This window comes from Pagrus major, chromosome 20, assembly GCF_040436345.1.
Source record: "Pagrus major chromosome 20, Pma_NU_1.0".
Lineage (NCBI taxonomy): Eukaryota > Metazoa > Chordata > Actinopteri > Spariformes > Sparidae > Pagrus > Pagrus major.
The window spans coordinates 1,872,756-1,887,818 of record NC_133234.1 but is presented as its reverse complement, the minus strand read 5'-3'; the positions used below and the strand labels follow the sequence as shown (position 1 = coordinate 1,887,818).

At 44.1% G+C, this 15,063-nt stretch overlaps 1 protein-coding gene and 1 pseudogene across 1 annotated transcript in view; one reads left to right on the top strand and one right to left on the bottom strand.

Annotated features, from left to right (window-relative positions):
• Positions 1-976: 976 nt before the first annotated feature.
• On the bottom strand, positions 977-3,379 carry LOC141015905 (uncharacterized; annotated as a pseudogene).
• A 4,804-nt stretch (positions 3,380-8,183) lies between these two features.
• shisa6 (shisa family member 6) overlaps positions 8,184-15,063 on the top strand; it is a 69,869-nt gene continuing 62,989 nt past the window's right edge. Inside the window, exons 1-2 of the mRNA XM_073490294.1 lie at positions 8,184-8,710; positions 10,299-10,459. Coding sequence (XP_073346395.1) covers positions 8,184-8,710; positions 10,299-10,459 — 688 coding nt within the window. The remainder of the gene's footprint in view (positions 8,711-10,298; positions 10,460-15,063) is intronic.

Genomic DNA, 15,063 nt, shown 5'->3' with positions numbered 1-15,063 from the left:
ACTGTAGATATGTCTGCCTTCTCTCCAATATAATGGAACTAGATGGCAATCCATGACCTTGTTGTGAGCAGTTTCATGGAGGAACTATTTTCTTTTTACTTAACTGCACCATATCACTGCGCCAAAGGAGAAATGTATCTACTCAGGGATGAGATGCTTGTGCTCATGACTGTGTGGGATGTAAACATTAATGTTGTCCCCCTCTGCTGAGCAATAACATTAGCTAGCTCAGCTAGCCTAGTTAGCTAGCCTCTCTTAATTGGGTCTATCTTGATCTTAATTGGGTCATGACTTCTGAGATGTTGCTGATGAGTTTTTCAAATTATGTTATATTATATATAAATATTTTTTTCCTCTTTGAGCACCACAAGCTGGGTGCCATCTAGTTCTATTATATGGAGAGAAAGCAGACATCTCTATGGCTAATAGGGGTGTGACATTTTAACACTATTTTTAAGAAAACTCTAAAAAAAAAATGTTTTAATCGAAAGTCACAAAATGCAACACAATGCAGGTCCATTTTGAAATGTTTTAACTAGTAATCATCTTGTTATGAATGTCACTTTCTGACTGAGTATGAATTATCATATGCAGTAAAAGACATGAACAATATGTAAACTAAGTTGAATGGGGATAAAATAATCTAATTGTGCGGCTCCTCTAGACTTTCCAAATTTTATCAGGCCGAATGGCTCCAGTTATGACGCGTGGGTTGTGACACTCAAAAAAATGTATCCAGCGTTTTACAGACGCTTCTCTCATTTATATTTACATTTACATTTAAGGGCATTTAGGGCATTTAGCAGGCGCTTTTGTCCAAAGCAACTTACAATAAGTACATTTGTCACAAGAAAGAAACCACAACATATCACCGTTGATAAAGTAGAATAGATAGAAACAATATTCAAGCCCTCTTCCGAGCAAAGTAGCTGCCATTTATCAAGGATACCTTTCATAAGTGCTATGATGTAAGTGCTTAAGGTAGGAACATACAAGTGCCGAGGTGAAGTCTGAAGTGAGTCTTGAGTCTTTTGCGAAAGATGGCGAGTGACTCTGCTGTCCTGACATTGGACGGGAGTTCGTTCCACCACTGAGGTGCCAAACCAGAGAAGAGTTGCGACTTCGCTGGGCGGTCTTTGTTTGCTCTTAGCGATGGCGGTACCAGCCGGCCAGCTGATATAGTAGAGCGAAGTGCTCGCGCAGGGGCGTGTGGTCTGATCAGTGTTTGAAGGTAGATGGGTGCAGTTCGGTTGACGGCCTTGAAGGCCAGCACCATGGTCTTGAATCTGATGCGGGCCGCAACAGGAAGCCAGTGGAGGTCACAGAGGAGGGGGGTCACATGGGAGAGTTTGGGTAGATTGAAAACAAGGCACACTGCAGTGTTGTGGATACGTTGCAATGGTTTAGTCGCAGAGGCTGGGAGTCCAGCCAAGAGCGAGTTGCAGTAGTCCAGGCGGGAGATGACCAGCGCTTGGACCAGGAGTTGTGTTGCATCCTTTGTGAGGAAAGGCCAGATCCTGCGGATGTTGTAGAGGGCAAATCTGCAGGATCGGGCCACCGCGGTGATGTTGGGGGTGCAGGATAGTCTGTCGTCGAGGATTACACCCAGGTTCCTTGCAGTCGATGAAGGCGATACCGTGACATCCTCGACAGTGACTGACAGGTCCATGTGAGAGCAGTCTTTCCCCGGGATGAAGAGGAGTTCAGTTTTACCAAGGTTGAGCTTGAGATGATGGGCAGTTGTCCAAGCGGAGATGTCTGCCAGACATTTTTAGATGCGCGTGGCAACGTGGGTATTGGAGGATGGGGGAAAGGAGAGGAACAGCTGGGTGTCGTCAGCATAACAGTGGTAAGAGAATCCATGTGATGTGATTGCAGAGCCTAGTGATCTAGTGTATAGTGAAAACAGAAGCGGTCCTAGTACTGAGCCTTGAGGGACACCAGTTTCCAGGGAGCAGGGTTTGGACAAGGAGCCATTCCATATGACCTGAAAGGTGCGTTCTGTCAGGTATGATGCGAGCCAGGTTAAAACAGAGTCAGCGATGCCATATTCGGCCAGAGTGGAGAGGAGGATTTGGTGGTTGACTGTGTCAAACGCAGAGGATAAGTCGAGGAGGATGAGGACTGACAAGTGGGACGAGGCTCTGGCGGCCTGGAACGACTCAGTCACTGTGAGGAGGGCCGTCTCAGTGGAGTGAGCAGTCCTGAAGCCTGACTGATTAGGGTCAAGGAGGTCGTTTTGCGAAAGGTAGGAAGACAGTTGGTTGTAGATGGCACGTTCCAGGGTTTTAGAGAGAAATGAGAGAAGAGATACAGGTCTGTAGTTTCGGATGTCAGCCGAGTCTAGAGTGGGTTTCTTTAGGAGTGGCTTTACTGTGGCTGTCTTGAAAGGAGCTGGAATATGGCCAGAAGTGAGGGAGGAGTTGATCAGGGTGGTGAGGTAAGGCAAGATGTCTCTCACAATGTTAGCTTATGGGGAAAAATCTTTTTGGGCTGGAGAGCATCACGTGACTATGTATTTACACGGTTTGGCCACTACTAAAACTGGCTTCAAGGCCGGGGGCTCTTCCTGGGGGCTTGTCTCCTGCTCTGCATCTGTTATGTACTGATATCGCGAGACAGCTTTTCCCCCTTACATTACATATTTGGTGCTTCAGTGAATATTTACGGCAGCAGGACAGTGCATGTTGAATTGAGTCAAAATAAATCACAGTGTGTGTTAATGGTAATGAAGGAACAGTGGTGCTCTATGGCACAGAGGAAGAAGATACATCAGGCTGTGATACACACACAGTACTTGTTAGTAGATACAGTACATTCATTGTTGGTTTGGGTCTTAGAATATCACCAGCCTTTTTCTTTAAATGAACCTGTTCACAATGCTTTGTCCTGACTGGCTGACATTTGGTCACTTGTCCAAGCTGGGGACACACTATGTGATCTAAAGCTTGATTTGAATCCTGATTTAGCCATGGTCATTTTCAGCACAAGTCTGCACTTATTTAAATGTACAGGGCAGGTCATCACGGACATTGAGACACCGAGCAGCTTTAATTAGTGTGCTCTCACCTCCTGACCTGCTGAGTGCTGGCTTTCCCGTTTAAACACTGCAAACTGGCCTCACTGCAAAGATTTCTAGGAACTCTTTCTCTTTTTTCTCGCACATCCATAGATCCTGGCCAACTCAGCAACAATTTGAAATAGAGCAGAGTGTTGGTAATGAGTCCAAGCTAGTTGCACTGTATCTGCAACCCAATCAGCAGAGCAAATGTTGGCAATACAGATATGTTGCAACTTTATGTTTGTGACAACTCTGTACTTATGGTCTGCTTAGGGTTAGGAAAAGATCATTTTTTGGCTTACCTGTTTCCGTAGCCATAAACGCAGCTGGAAATTCTCCTACATCTCATTAGACATATGCAGTGGTTTCAGATGTACAAAAGTTCAAACACTGTTTCCAACAGCAATCGCTGGTAGGCAACTCTGCAACCACCATTCCCTCAATCTCCTGACATGAAAGTTGGCTCATATATGTAAAGTAAACGTGATGAGACACCTAATGTAGACATTTGATATGACACAGAAAAATGTAAACTAATCTGTGGTTTGCAGAAACGTTAAATGGCAACATTTTATTCTGGCGAATGGAAGTGAATTTGCAGTTCAATTATGGCGGAGGAGGACGGATACATTTTGGGCTAACCTAAAAACACAACACTGTCATATCATGACAGTATAACATTGTTTTCTCTTTTAGTTCCAATTTGGTGTCCAACAACATTCTGAGAAATATATCTGACTCTTAAGCTGCTAACACTCTACTATGTTTTCTCCAGCTAGTCGCTAACTGTGTCTGATATTTAGAGCTGGGTACAGAGTGTACAGTGTGTTTATCAGGTCATTTTGCTGAAAACAGCTGCCTGCTGCTGCTGGAACCACGGCTGGAGGGGGAAGAGTTGAAGTCTGGATAACCAAAACACTTTGGCCAGTCTTTTAGTATAAGAATATTCATTAGTGGAGCTTTAAAAGAGTTGGGACCTCACCACGTGGTCCTAACATTAGAGGCCTGCAACACTAATGTTAGGATGTTGCTGAAGAAAGCTCAGGTTTTCTTCTCTGCAGCAGCAGCTGTTTTTGTGTTTACTAAACTAGTTTCGGATCCAGAGGAGGAGCTGCACAATCCAGCTGCCTAAACCCCTAAGGAAGAACAAACTGCCACTGAGCCCCATTTCCTTCACCTCAATCGACATCGCTATTTCCTCTTCTGTGACTCCAAAAACAGCCACCTTCAGCCCGCTGATAGGATGCAGCCAATGCTATTCATCCAGGCCGAGGAATCGAGCTGGATTAACAAGGTGGGCAGACACATGCTAATTGCCACCAGTACAATTCCAGGTTAGAGGCTTTTAAGTCTGGGCAGATACTAGTCATTGATAGCCTGTATTGCAAGCTTAAAGCTGCATTTATTGTGAGTCTTGTAGAGCGTTGAGTTTGAATTGCTGCTGCTTTACACTGTAACATATTGTGATTGCTGTTTGCCTTTTCTTTGTGTTCACCACGAGTTGATTTGAGCTTCTCCACTTTGTGGATCAAAGTGTTAGCTTTGCTGCCGTGTGAGCACAGAGTAGGCCGTATTTCTATCAGGAACAAAGACTGGAGGAAGGTGATTGAGCCTGAGTTTGTCCACAGATGCCGAGTGACAGAAAAGTAAATACTGGCCTATTACACTATACAGAGCACTTATCTGTTTATCTGATCATTAGCTGATTATTTGTGCATGTGTGTTGTAGTAACAGCTGGTTGTGACGGTCAGGGCTCAGATTCATTTCCTTCACTGTTCCCCTTGAAAGGTTAAACATTTGATAAATATTTACACTTTAAAGTGAACATCCATTCGTAAGACTGTTTTCCTGTTTGGTTATTAGTCCCCCTAATTATTAATTTACATCAACCATTTTTATTATGAATGTATTCATTACTATTAATAATTAGTAATTCCAAATACCAAAACTGCCCAACCAGTGTACTAACACAGAAGTATCATCAAACTTGGTGTGACTCAACATTTTCTGCATACAGAACTAACCCTCGAAGTTTCTACGTCTGTGCAAAAATGAACTTGGAGCTCTCTCTGCTGAGTGCACTGCTCACTGTGCAGAACTCATTTAAACATCTACTTATTCTGCATTTATTTCTTTTCCCCTCTGCTTTGCATGCCAATCGTAACACAGACTCACAACTGCTGTGTGGACTGGAAATTTTGTTTTAATATCAATGTGCAAAAACATTCAAACAAGCATCAGAAAACTGCCTCTGACTTGTGTCCATGTTCTCTTGATTGTTGCTGTATGTATGTTTGTCTGAGACTGAAAAGCTGCAGATGTTCATTAAATCCAGTGATGGAACACAAATAAATACATTTACTTCAGTACAATTTTAAGGTACTTGTATTTTACCTAAGTATTTTCTTTTCTGGTACTAAATACTTCCACTTCACTACATTTTGGAGGCTTACATTGTACTTTGTACTCCATTATATTTATTTGGTAACTTTTGTTACTAGTTACTTTGGAGATTACATACTTAGCACATTGTTTAAAGTTTTATCAATAATCGGATGAAAAATCATGTATTCCAATAATCAAAAGACTATCAGATCCGATAATCAGTCGACTCATTAACAATACATACATGTAAATATATGTATAATTTACTTTTATTTGTACTTTTCATACTTAAGAACATTAGATATCAGATACTTTAAGACTTTTACTCAAGTACTATCCATGTGGGTGACTTTCCCTTTAACCAAAGTAATATTTTAACACAATATCTTTTAAGTATGACTATGACTACAACACTGATCAAAGGTAAATATGACTACCTGTCAATCTCATACTCCAGACAAGTGATGGACAGCAATTTGTCAGACTAACCACTAACTGCTACTAACTGTGGCTGCCATTAGCTCAGCTAGCCGTGCAGCTGACTCTGTCTGGACTGGGAGCTCGGAGCACTGGGGGAGTGTTGGGGTTTTTACACCCATAGCACAGGAGCTTTGGGCACAGGGCAACAAACCTGGCTCTCCGCTTCCAAGCCTCCCCTCACATGTTGCTCCTTTTATTCTTAAGCTGTTCAGATTTTTTCATTGTGACTTATACAGGAATATCTTGTGCTTTTTGCTGGAAAATGGATGTTGATGCACTGAGTTTAAATCAAACCCCATGAACACAATCACATTTCAACAATGTCTACAACAAACATCACATGTTAACTGTACATAAATAGAGAAAAATGAAATCCCTCCAGTAAACTACCTTTGGATTTTCTTTATTCCAGGGTCTTATGACACTCTCCCTCTCTCTTCTCATCTTTACTGGTGCCTCTTTGGCCCACATCATTACAGCCTCTCCTGTCTGCCAGAAACCCTCCCCAGAAACAATGTGCTGTATTCTCATCACGTTGCATGCGTTCCCAACCAAGGCAGATAACTGCGATTTAAGGTCTCGCTCTCACCCTGCAGCTTCCACACCTCTCTGTACCTGCCGATGTCAAGACACCCTCTGTACTTTTTGATCGGAAAGTGTTGTGTGCAAATCTGGTGTGCAATGTAGAGAGCCACAGCCATATACCTGCTGATCTGTTCCTCAGATCTGGTTGAAGGTGTGCTAATTGGTGAAAGTGAATATGTGAAAAGATCTACACATATATACATGGTTTTCTTTGATGACCATGGATACAGATGAAGAGGAAAAGGCATTCTTTAACAAGGACAAGCTGTATATAGGAGTGTGAGTGCAGCAGTGTTGAAACACACTTCCCTGCTAATTTAGCCCTATCAGTTCTCCATAATCCCCCAGGTACCATGGCTTGGCTACAGACCAACATGAACGACTTTATCTGAAATAAAGAGTATTAACTGAGCGAGCACAGCCAATTACTGTTCCACCCTGAGAACGATGCTTGTTTACAGGCATGTAGCTGCAACATGATAACAGGCAGCTGCACAAAAGGTCGAGGGATTGTGAATGCAAGTAAACATGAGACGTGCAGAGAGGAGGTGGGTTGCAGGAGACAGCCAGCAACCATGTTTCTGCGGACAGAGGTCTGTGCAGCCATTTAATTTCCAAGTGTTAATGCCTATAACCAGGCTTGCTCGGAGGAGGAGGAGGAGGAGGGGGCTGCAATTTACCGATACTTGGCTGAGTTCTGACGCCAGCACTGAAGTGATGTAAGAGACGGGAGGGAGGGAGAGAGCCGAGAAGGAGGAGAGAAGAAGAGAGAGAGACACACACAGAGGGAGAGAGCGAGAGAGAGAGAGGTTCAGAGCTCTGATATTCTCCTCACTTTCGGAGACCCAGACAGAGAGCAACTCCCCAGCGGGTATCCTAACTGAGGTAGGCTGCCTTTTCACTCTACCACCCTTTGAATATATGAAGAAAAATAAAATACATTAAAGTTAGATTTGAATTTTTGTTGAAACATGAACAGAAATCGTCTTGTAGTCACATTTCAGTTGATTCAAGCGGTGCTTATGGTGTATTGTTTAACGTAAAGACAACACACATTCATGTGTCAGACGCTGCTGCTGTGTGGGTGTCGTTTTACCAAGTTGAACGCATCGTGCAAACTGCGAGAACGACCTCAGACACGGTCGTTTTTCACGACTAAAATCAATGTCAAGTTATTTGGACGTGTAGAAGCCTGCTAATTAATTAATGACGTTGACTCTGACGTGAGGATAATATCTAATGAGCCCTGTTTGGCTTATGTGTTTCTCCAGCCTAACTTAAACTTGAGCAGAGCAGAGCTGACTGGGGCCGGGACCGGGCTTCAGCACCTTGGACAGCGACACAGCGCGGCTCTCACACGCCGCTCAGCCGAGGGAGAGCGCGCGGAGCCCGCGCACGCAGCAGCCTCCCCCCCCGGTCAGGATATGGTGCTCTCCTGCCGCTGATCCCCGACGGGTCGCAATGGGCTTCAGTTCGTCCATTGCATAGTAATAGAAGAGAAATGCCCTTGATAACAGCCTACACCCACTTGTATTCAGCATGACGGCGGCGCAGGAGACTGAGCGAGTAGTGGAAGACTCGGTGATGAAACTTAAACAAGACTAAAGCCCTGCATGTGCACCCAGAGTTAAAGAGCCGTAAAACAAGACTTGAAGAGTTTTTCTCACTACCATGGGGACAAGGCACCTTTTGTTGCTGCTAATATACCTGGACCCGCTGAGCGTGCTGGGCGCAGCTACAGGCGGGAAGAAGCCCAAACAGCCGGCCAGGAAGCCTCCCAAAGCCACCGCGGTGCCCACGGTCGTCCCGCCGAAGACCCCGCAGCCGGCGCCCGCCAGCAACCACGACACCTGCCTGGGCTACTACGACGTGAGCGGACAGTATGACAAAATGTTCGAGTGCAACAACACGGACCACCGGTACTGCTGCGGGACGTGCTACCTGCGCTTCTGCTGCGAGTACAAGAAAGACCGGCTGGATCAGAAAGCCTGCACGAACTACCAAACGCCGGTGTGGGTGGTGACGGCCGCCCCGTCGCCCATCCCGACCGGCGAAACGTACGATCCGAGCATGGATCAGACCAACACGGCGGTCTATATCACCTGTGGGATCATAGCCTTCATCATAGTGTTGGGAGTGTCGGCCAAAGTTGCGTACGACAAAGCTACAGAGCCGCCTCAGGAAATGAACATACACAGGTGAGTGTGGAGAGAGTTTGAAATCACACGCACTGTGTTTGCAGCACACATATGTTAATGTTGCTTTTACTTACATGTGCTGTACATAGAATGGACGGACAGAAAGGGGTCAAAGGTCAAGACTCATGTCAGAAACAGGCCTAGAGTCATGACAAATTACAGTAGACTTCAATGCACCGGGCTACAAATGACAATAATTCTATCTTTAGCTGAGGTCAGAGTATGTTTTCCTGATATCAGACATAATGAACCAGAAATGAGGCTGCTGATATGTTTCAATTAATTAACAGATTGTTATCTAAAGACACACTGATGAGCACTTTTCAGATCAGGTTCTATCAGATTCGCAGCAGATGTTAAATCCGTGTAAGCCCAAAATAATTACGGAGGAGTTGAAAGAGAACTATTACAGTGATTGTGGTAGTGTGTTCAGGAAGAGAGTGTGTGTGCATCTGTTACGTGTGGGAGTGAGAAGGACTGATGGCCAACATAGAATCATAGAATCTTTCTTTCTGCCATTACGCTGGGATAAAAAATGGCGTCTCTCATGTTTGAATCAAACTGTAGCTCAGATATTTGACTCAGGAGGCGACCGTGTCAAGGCTGTCAAACATCATCCTTCATGACATACCCCAAGTCTTACCCCCCCACCCAGCTCCATCCTCTGCACAGCAGCTCATGGCAGTCTGGTGTGTTCAGGTGGGGGTTTGACGGGAATGTTTAGCAGAGATGGGAGACCATGGTGAATGATTGCATCTCACCTCCTCCGCTGCCTCCTGCCTCCTCCTGGGGCTCCACCATATGAGAGTTATCATACATGAGTGGACCACATGTTGTAGGCTGTAGCCACATCAGTGAACAAATGCTGACACACATTATTTCCTCAAGATTGAATAGCTTTTTTTATTGGATGCATTATTCAACACTTGAGCAATCTTAAGACTGTGAATAATGGATAGTGTTAACGTTAGGGCTGTATCAAGGTCGGGTGACATGCATGCACCACTGCACATTCAATAAGTAACAGGAAGAGACGGGGGGGGGGGGGGGGCTAAAATATTAATTTAAAAGCAAAGGTTACATCGGTGATACATTTGTCGTGCTAAAGCTTTGAGCTGCTGCAGCCCGCAAAAGTAATTTGATTTCCCTTTTCAAAAGCGATGCCAGGAAAAGCAAACAAACACTTTTTGAACTTTCTTTCATCATGATTGCTTCTCCCTCTCTTCCACTCTCCCCCCTCGAGGGCTCCATCCTTCCATATGCACCTGGTGCGGTCTGAAAAACATTCAAATTCAACCCAATTAGACGAGATACTCACACATCCAACGGTGTTTCTCTTGCAAATGAACATTCGTCATGTTCCCAGACGTGTAAAAAAAAGAAAAGAAGAAGAAACAGAGCAGCCCTGAATTACTCATAATAGCACAACACTGTCTTAACAATTAGCAGCCATTCGGCGTGCAGAAAACAGACGTGCTATCCACTTCATGTCTAACTCAGTTCAGCTGCACTGAAAGAGAAAATCTGTACAAGAAGAGAAACACATTTTTGGTGCAGTATTAACACTCCTTGTTTCTTCGGTTTGCAGGGCCCTTGCAGACATCCTGAGGCAGCAGGGGCCCATCCCCATATCGCAATACGACTGTGAGAATTTTGCAGCGATGAACGGCTCACCCAAAGACAACACACCAGTCAGAACCTCATCCAAGAACCACTACACGCCTGTGCACACCTCCAAATCCAACCACGGTAAGAGCTCTCCTCTCTCTCTTCTCAATACTTGAAGCCTCACAAGCATCCGATGCACTTTATGTCATGACTGTTGGTCAAATATAGCTGAGAGGCAGATTTCGGCAGTTTAGCCCTTTGCACACATCACTCAGTGTGTCTATGTAAAGCAATTGCGATACATTCATCATTTCTGTGCAAAATTCTGCATTCCCCTCCAAAGAGCACCCACTGCGCTCACCCTTTCAGCAGTGTAATCTCCAATGTTAACATCCAGTAATCATCCGATTTGAGCAAGAGAGTGCGAGGGAGCGAGCGACAGAGAAAAACAGGGGCCTGCTAGTGAAGATAATTACAGGCTGGCAAGGTGGCGCGGCCCTGCAGTTTCTGACAGGCTGGAAGTGATGACCTCTCAGTCATTCAGTGGGCGAATCACACACAGAGCACACGGCGTGATTTAACCCCACGATCCAGAGAACAGACAGGAAGCATAAATTGCTAACATGGCCGAAAACTCTGGAGGAACGCCGGCAGGGTGTTCGGGCGAAGCAGGTGTTATCAGATCGAGAGAGGCAAAGACAGATGGAAAAAAATAAGATATTCGAAACACAAAGGAATTGCTGAGATGGAAAAAAAAGAAAGATGTGTAGCTTCAGCGAGCCGGAGAAGTAAAAACATATTTTCACACATTAGATGTTGATTTTGCAGCTGTTAAAGCGCCGAAATGATGATATGCGACGTAGCCACAGAGTTTTTAAGAGTACGTAAAGCCATACTAGAGTAAAAGCAAAAATATCATGTTAAAATGTTACTTTATTAAAGATACAATAATACATATATTTACATATACGCAATACACGGAATGCCAGGGGTGTTCAAACCTTTTCTCTTGGAGGGCATAAATTAAAACTTAATCATGGACCACGAGCAAAAAGACAGCACCTATTCTACTGTATTGTTAAGATGAAAGTAGTATTATACAGAAGCACTGAAAGCAAGTGAGAAAAAAATCATTCAAGTGACCCTAAATATGATCTAAATTGTTTTCTGTCTTGTTTTTATAACTTAAGAACAGGTGACATTGTTTTTTTTACCTGCCTATCAGGGCTTACATAGAACGAGGACCCGCAACTGACTGACTTCCTGCTCAAAGTGTCGCTCTGCCTGCCTTGCTCAGATTATGAAAAATAATTCATAATTAGGTATTGTACTGATTTTATTTTTCACTAGAAACATCTGGTGGGCCAAATAGAACCTTATGGTGGGCCAACTTTGGCCCGTGGGCCTCACTTTGGACAGTCCTATCATATGCTATGGGTTGACCGACGAGCCGCCTGGCCGTTTATCGGATCAGATATTTAACATTTTTCTAATTATCAGAATCAGTGTTTTTCGAAAATCCAATTGCCTATAAAATAAAATAATTTGAAAATTCCCCTACTTCGGCTCTGATGCAGCATGCAATCTGCACAGTAACTGGTAACTAAAGTTTTTAAATGAATGTAGTGGAGTACAATATTTGCCTCCAGAATGTAGTGGAGTGGAAGTGCAAAGTAACAGAAAATGAATTCCTCAAGTACAAGTACCCTAAAATTGTACTTAAACACAGTACTTGAGTAAATGTACTTAGTTACAGTGTATCTTGTTCCTAGAACATCATAATTGATTTTGCTCCAGGACCATCATTTTCAAGTGAGGAAATAGCGACAAAACCCACATCTGGAGCAAGCTGCTATAGTTGAGTGGGTTACATACAGGTCTCTCATTCAGGAGAATCCTGTTTGGAATATATCATAACATTATACAGTTCACTTTTTACTTTCTGTGTCTTCACAGTTTTCTGTTTGGTTAGGTTCAGGAAAGCATGGTTTGAATTAAAATAGACCCTTTCACATTGTTAAACACGTGTTGAAAACAAATGTGATTGGTCAGTTTCAATGATGGTCCTTGACCAACATTACTTGTGATGTTCCAGGACCAGAAGCCTTTTTCCAAAGCTCCTTTAACAGCCTAGTACAGTATGTAAAACAGGACTTTATTGACTCCTGATACTCTGGTATATCAGGCTCCAGATAGCTTCTCATTGGCTGAGGAGACGAGGAGGTGTATGTATGGGGGAAGGCCTCTGCTGCATATGACAGAACTGGAGCTGCATTTGAGAAGTTCTGAAGGCCCAACAGCCCCTGATATAGTACATGTTGTTCTGGTTGATTTGAGCGACAGGACAGCAAAAATATTTTTGCATCTATGTATCTAAATAATAGATTGTGCACACTTCCAGCTTGATTTGGGTTTACAGACTCTTAGATGTCATGTAAACTTGGCCCCTTTCTGCCACATCTCTATCTATCAAATCCTTACTGGGAACATTCTCCTGTAGCTCAGTGCTCACTGCGACCGCAGTCTGCGTTCATTCACTTAGTGTCTCTGCTGCTCAGACGCTGTATCAGTCTATAGTTAATGGTCACTAGCCAGCCATGCAGGGGACACGGCTGATGCATGGATGCACGTGGCAGGCTGCCTTCAGCATGACCTTGCATGCATTTCTACTTCGTAAAGGTTGGCCATCATTTTATCAGCCTATCTGACGCTCTGCTTGACTGCAACTATTTTTCCTGCTTGCACACAATCACTGCAACTCAGGCCGGCTCTGCTCAGTCTTCCCCAGCCAAGCCCATCCGCCCCCGAACACCCCCACCCCATGAGGGACCACAACAGTCCTGACGGGGTTGGACATGAAAGGCAGTGACAGCCCGGGCGAAAGCGTGGTTAATGTGTGCATATAAATTGGGAGCTCCGCTCGATGCCCGAACAGGCTCCAAGGTGCTGTGTAGAGGGAAAACACTCGCTCTCATAGAAAATGCATATTCATGTGCACCTAAATGGGCATTTGGCACGGAGAGGCAGGTCTCTTAAGGAGAGGGTCCTCTGCTGGAGCTGTTGCTGCTAAGAATGGCACTTCACATCCAGAGGCCTTTTGAGAAATCAGGTGGAGAGACCTCATAAAGCGAGTGGCTAACGGGCCCGAGAGGATCCTATCAACTCATGTCAAGAGAGGGAATAACATCCGTTTCTCTTTGATGCTCCGTATGTAATGATGCCAGTTGCTCTCAGAAGTAATCACTTCCTCACCAAAGTGTTTTTTTATCCTCAGAGTTTTGTTTAGGCTCAATTCTAAAAATACATGCTGATTTATTTTTTCACACTGCAGGCCTTGTGTGGTGACACGGTACCCTTGGTGGAAAACTTCCCTGCATTTTTAGAATGATATATTCCAAAAAAAAAAAAAAGCAGGGCCTAAAGCAAAAACAGAACAGACAGCATAATATGATACCAGCACAAGTGCTGCTATATTTATTCACATCCACTCTGCATTGTTGTGGGGCTCAGATCCTCTTTTAGGTCGGGGTGTAAACACAGAGCGCCCCACAGCCACAACAAGGAGCAGACCTTGAAAGGGAGGAGATACCTTTGCAGGAGTTCGCCTTTGGTTAAAGTAAACAATAACCGCTCTCTCTGAGTAATGCAGTTTGGCCCACAGCTCTCTTCAGATGAAGTTGATTTATTTACCGCACACCATGGGCAAAGATTTGCCTCTCTTTTTGTTTTTTGAAAAGTGTTGCTTGGTTTCCTCTCTGACATTTTGTTAATGCACAGAATGATGAAATATAGTTTTCAGGTAGTGCAGAGAGTAGCTCTTTCCTCTGTCTCAGTCTACTCAACAGAAACCAAAGAAAAAACAATTACTCCCATACAGCACTGTGTGAAAAAAATGTATATAGGTAAATTGGATTATGAGTTATGGGGCTGCGTTCACTGCACCAGAAGACTCAGAATAAGCAGAATGAGAAGAATTACAATGTTGGAGTGGATGTTCATGCAGAGGCTGGAAAGTCTTTAGCCAGTATCTACTGGGGCTTTTCCACTGGAACTTTTGGCCACACTGATTTGCATTTCCATCACCAGTTTTACCGGAGTTGAGCCAAGCCAAGCCCAGGATGAACCTTCTCTGGAGCAGGGCCAAAGTGCGCCCACCTGGCTTCCAAGTGGGCGGCAGTGAGAAAGATGTTTTTTAAAGTGTCTGTGTTCAGCTCTCAGTGCTTCTGTAGCTTTTACCTGGATCTCTTTAGTTCCTCTCCTGTGTCCCTATTTGTACTTTCAGATATCTGCTTTATTTTACTGTTTCATCATGTTCACTTTCAGTTGTTTCGGGAGTCGTGTTAAGTTGCTGGTGAAAACACACCATTTCCTGATTTTGCTGCTTCATAACACAATATTTTAGATAACTAAGTAACATGGGACTTGAAGTGTGAAGAATTGATAGAAATATCTTATCTTCAATAATCCAGCAGTGAGGAAGAGTATGTACAGCCGTTTCTTTGAAAACTACTTAAGACAAGCACATCATTAGTTAGTCCGTGTCCAGCTGGGATGACATGCCGAGTCAAACCGAGTTGTGTCAAGCCAAACACATTAGAATGGAAAAGCCCCATATATGTGTTTGAGCTCCTATACAGTAATGGAAGGACCTGAGCAGTCAGTTAATTTGGTTTGAGATGAGCACAGAGCCGAGCTTAAAGGTCAGCTGCTGTGGACAATTAGAGGTCATGATGATAGAACAACAT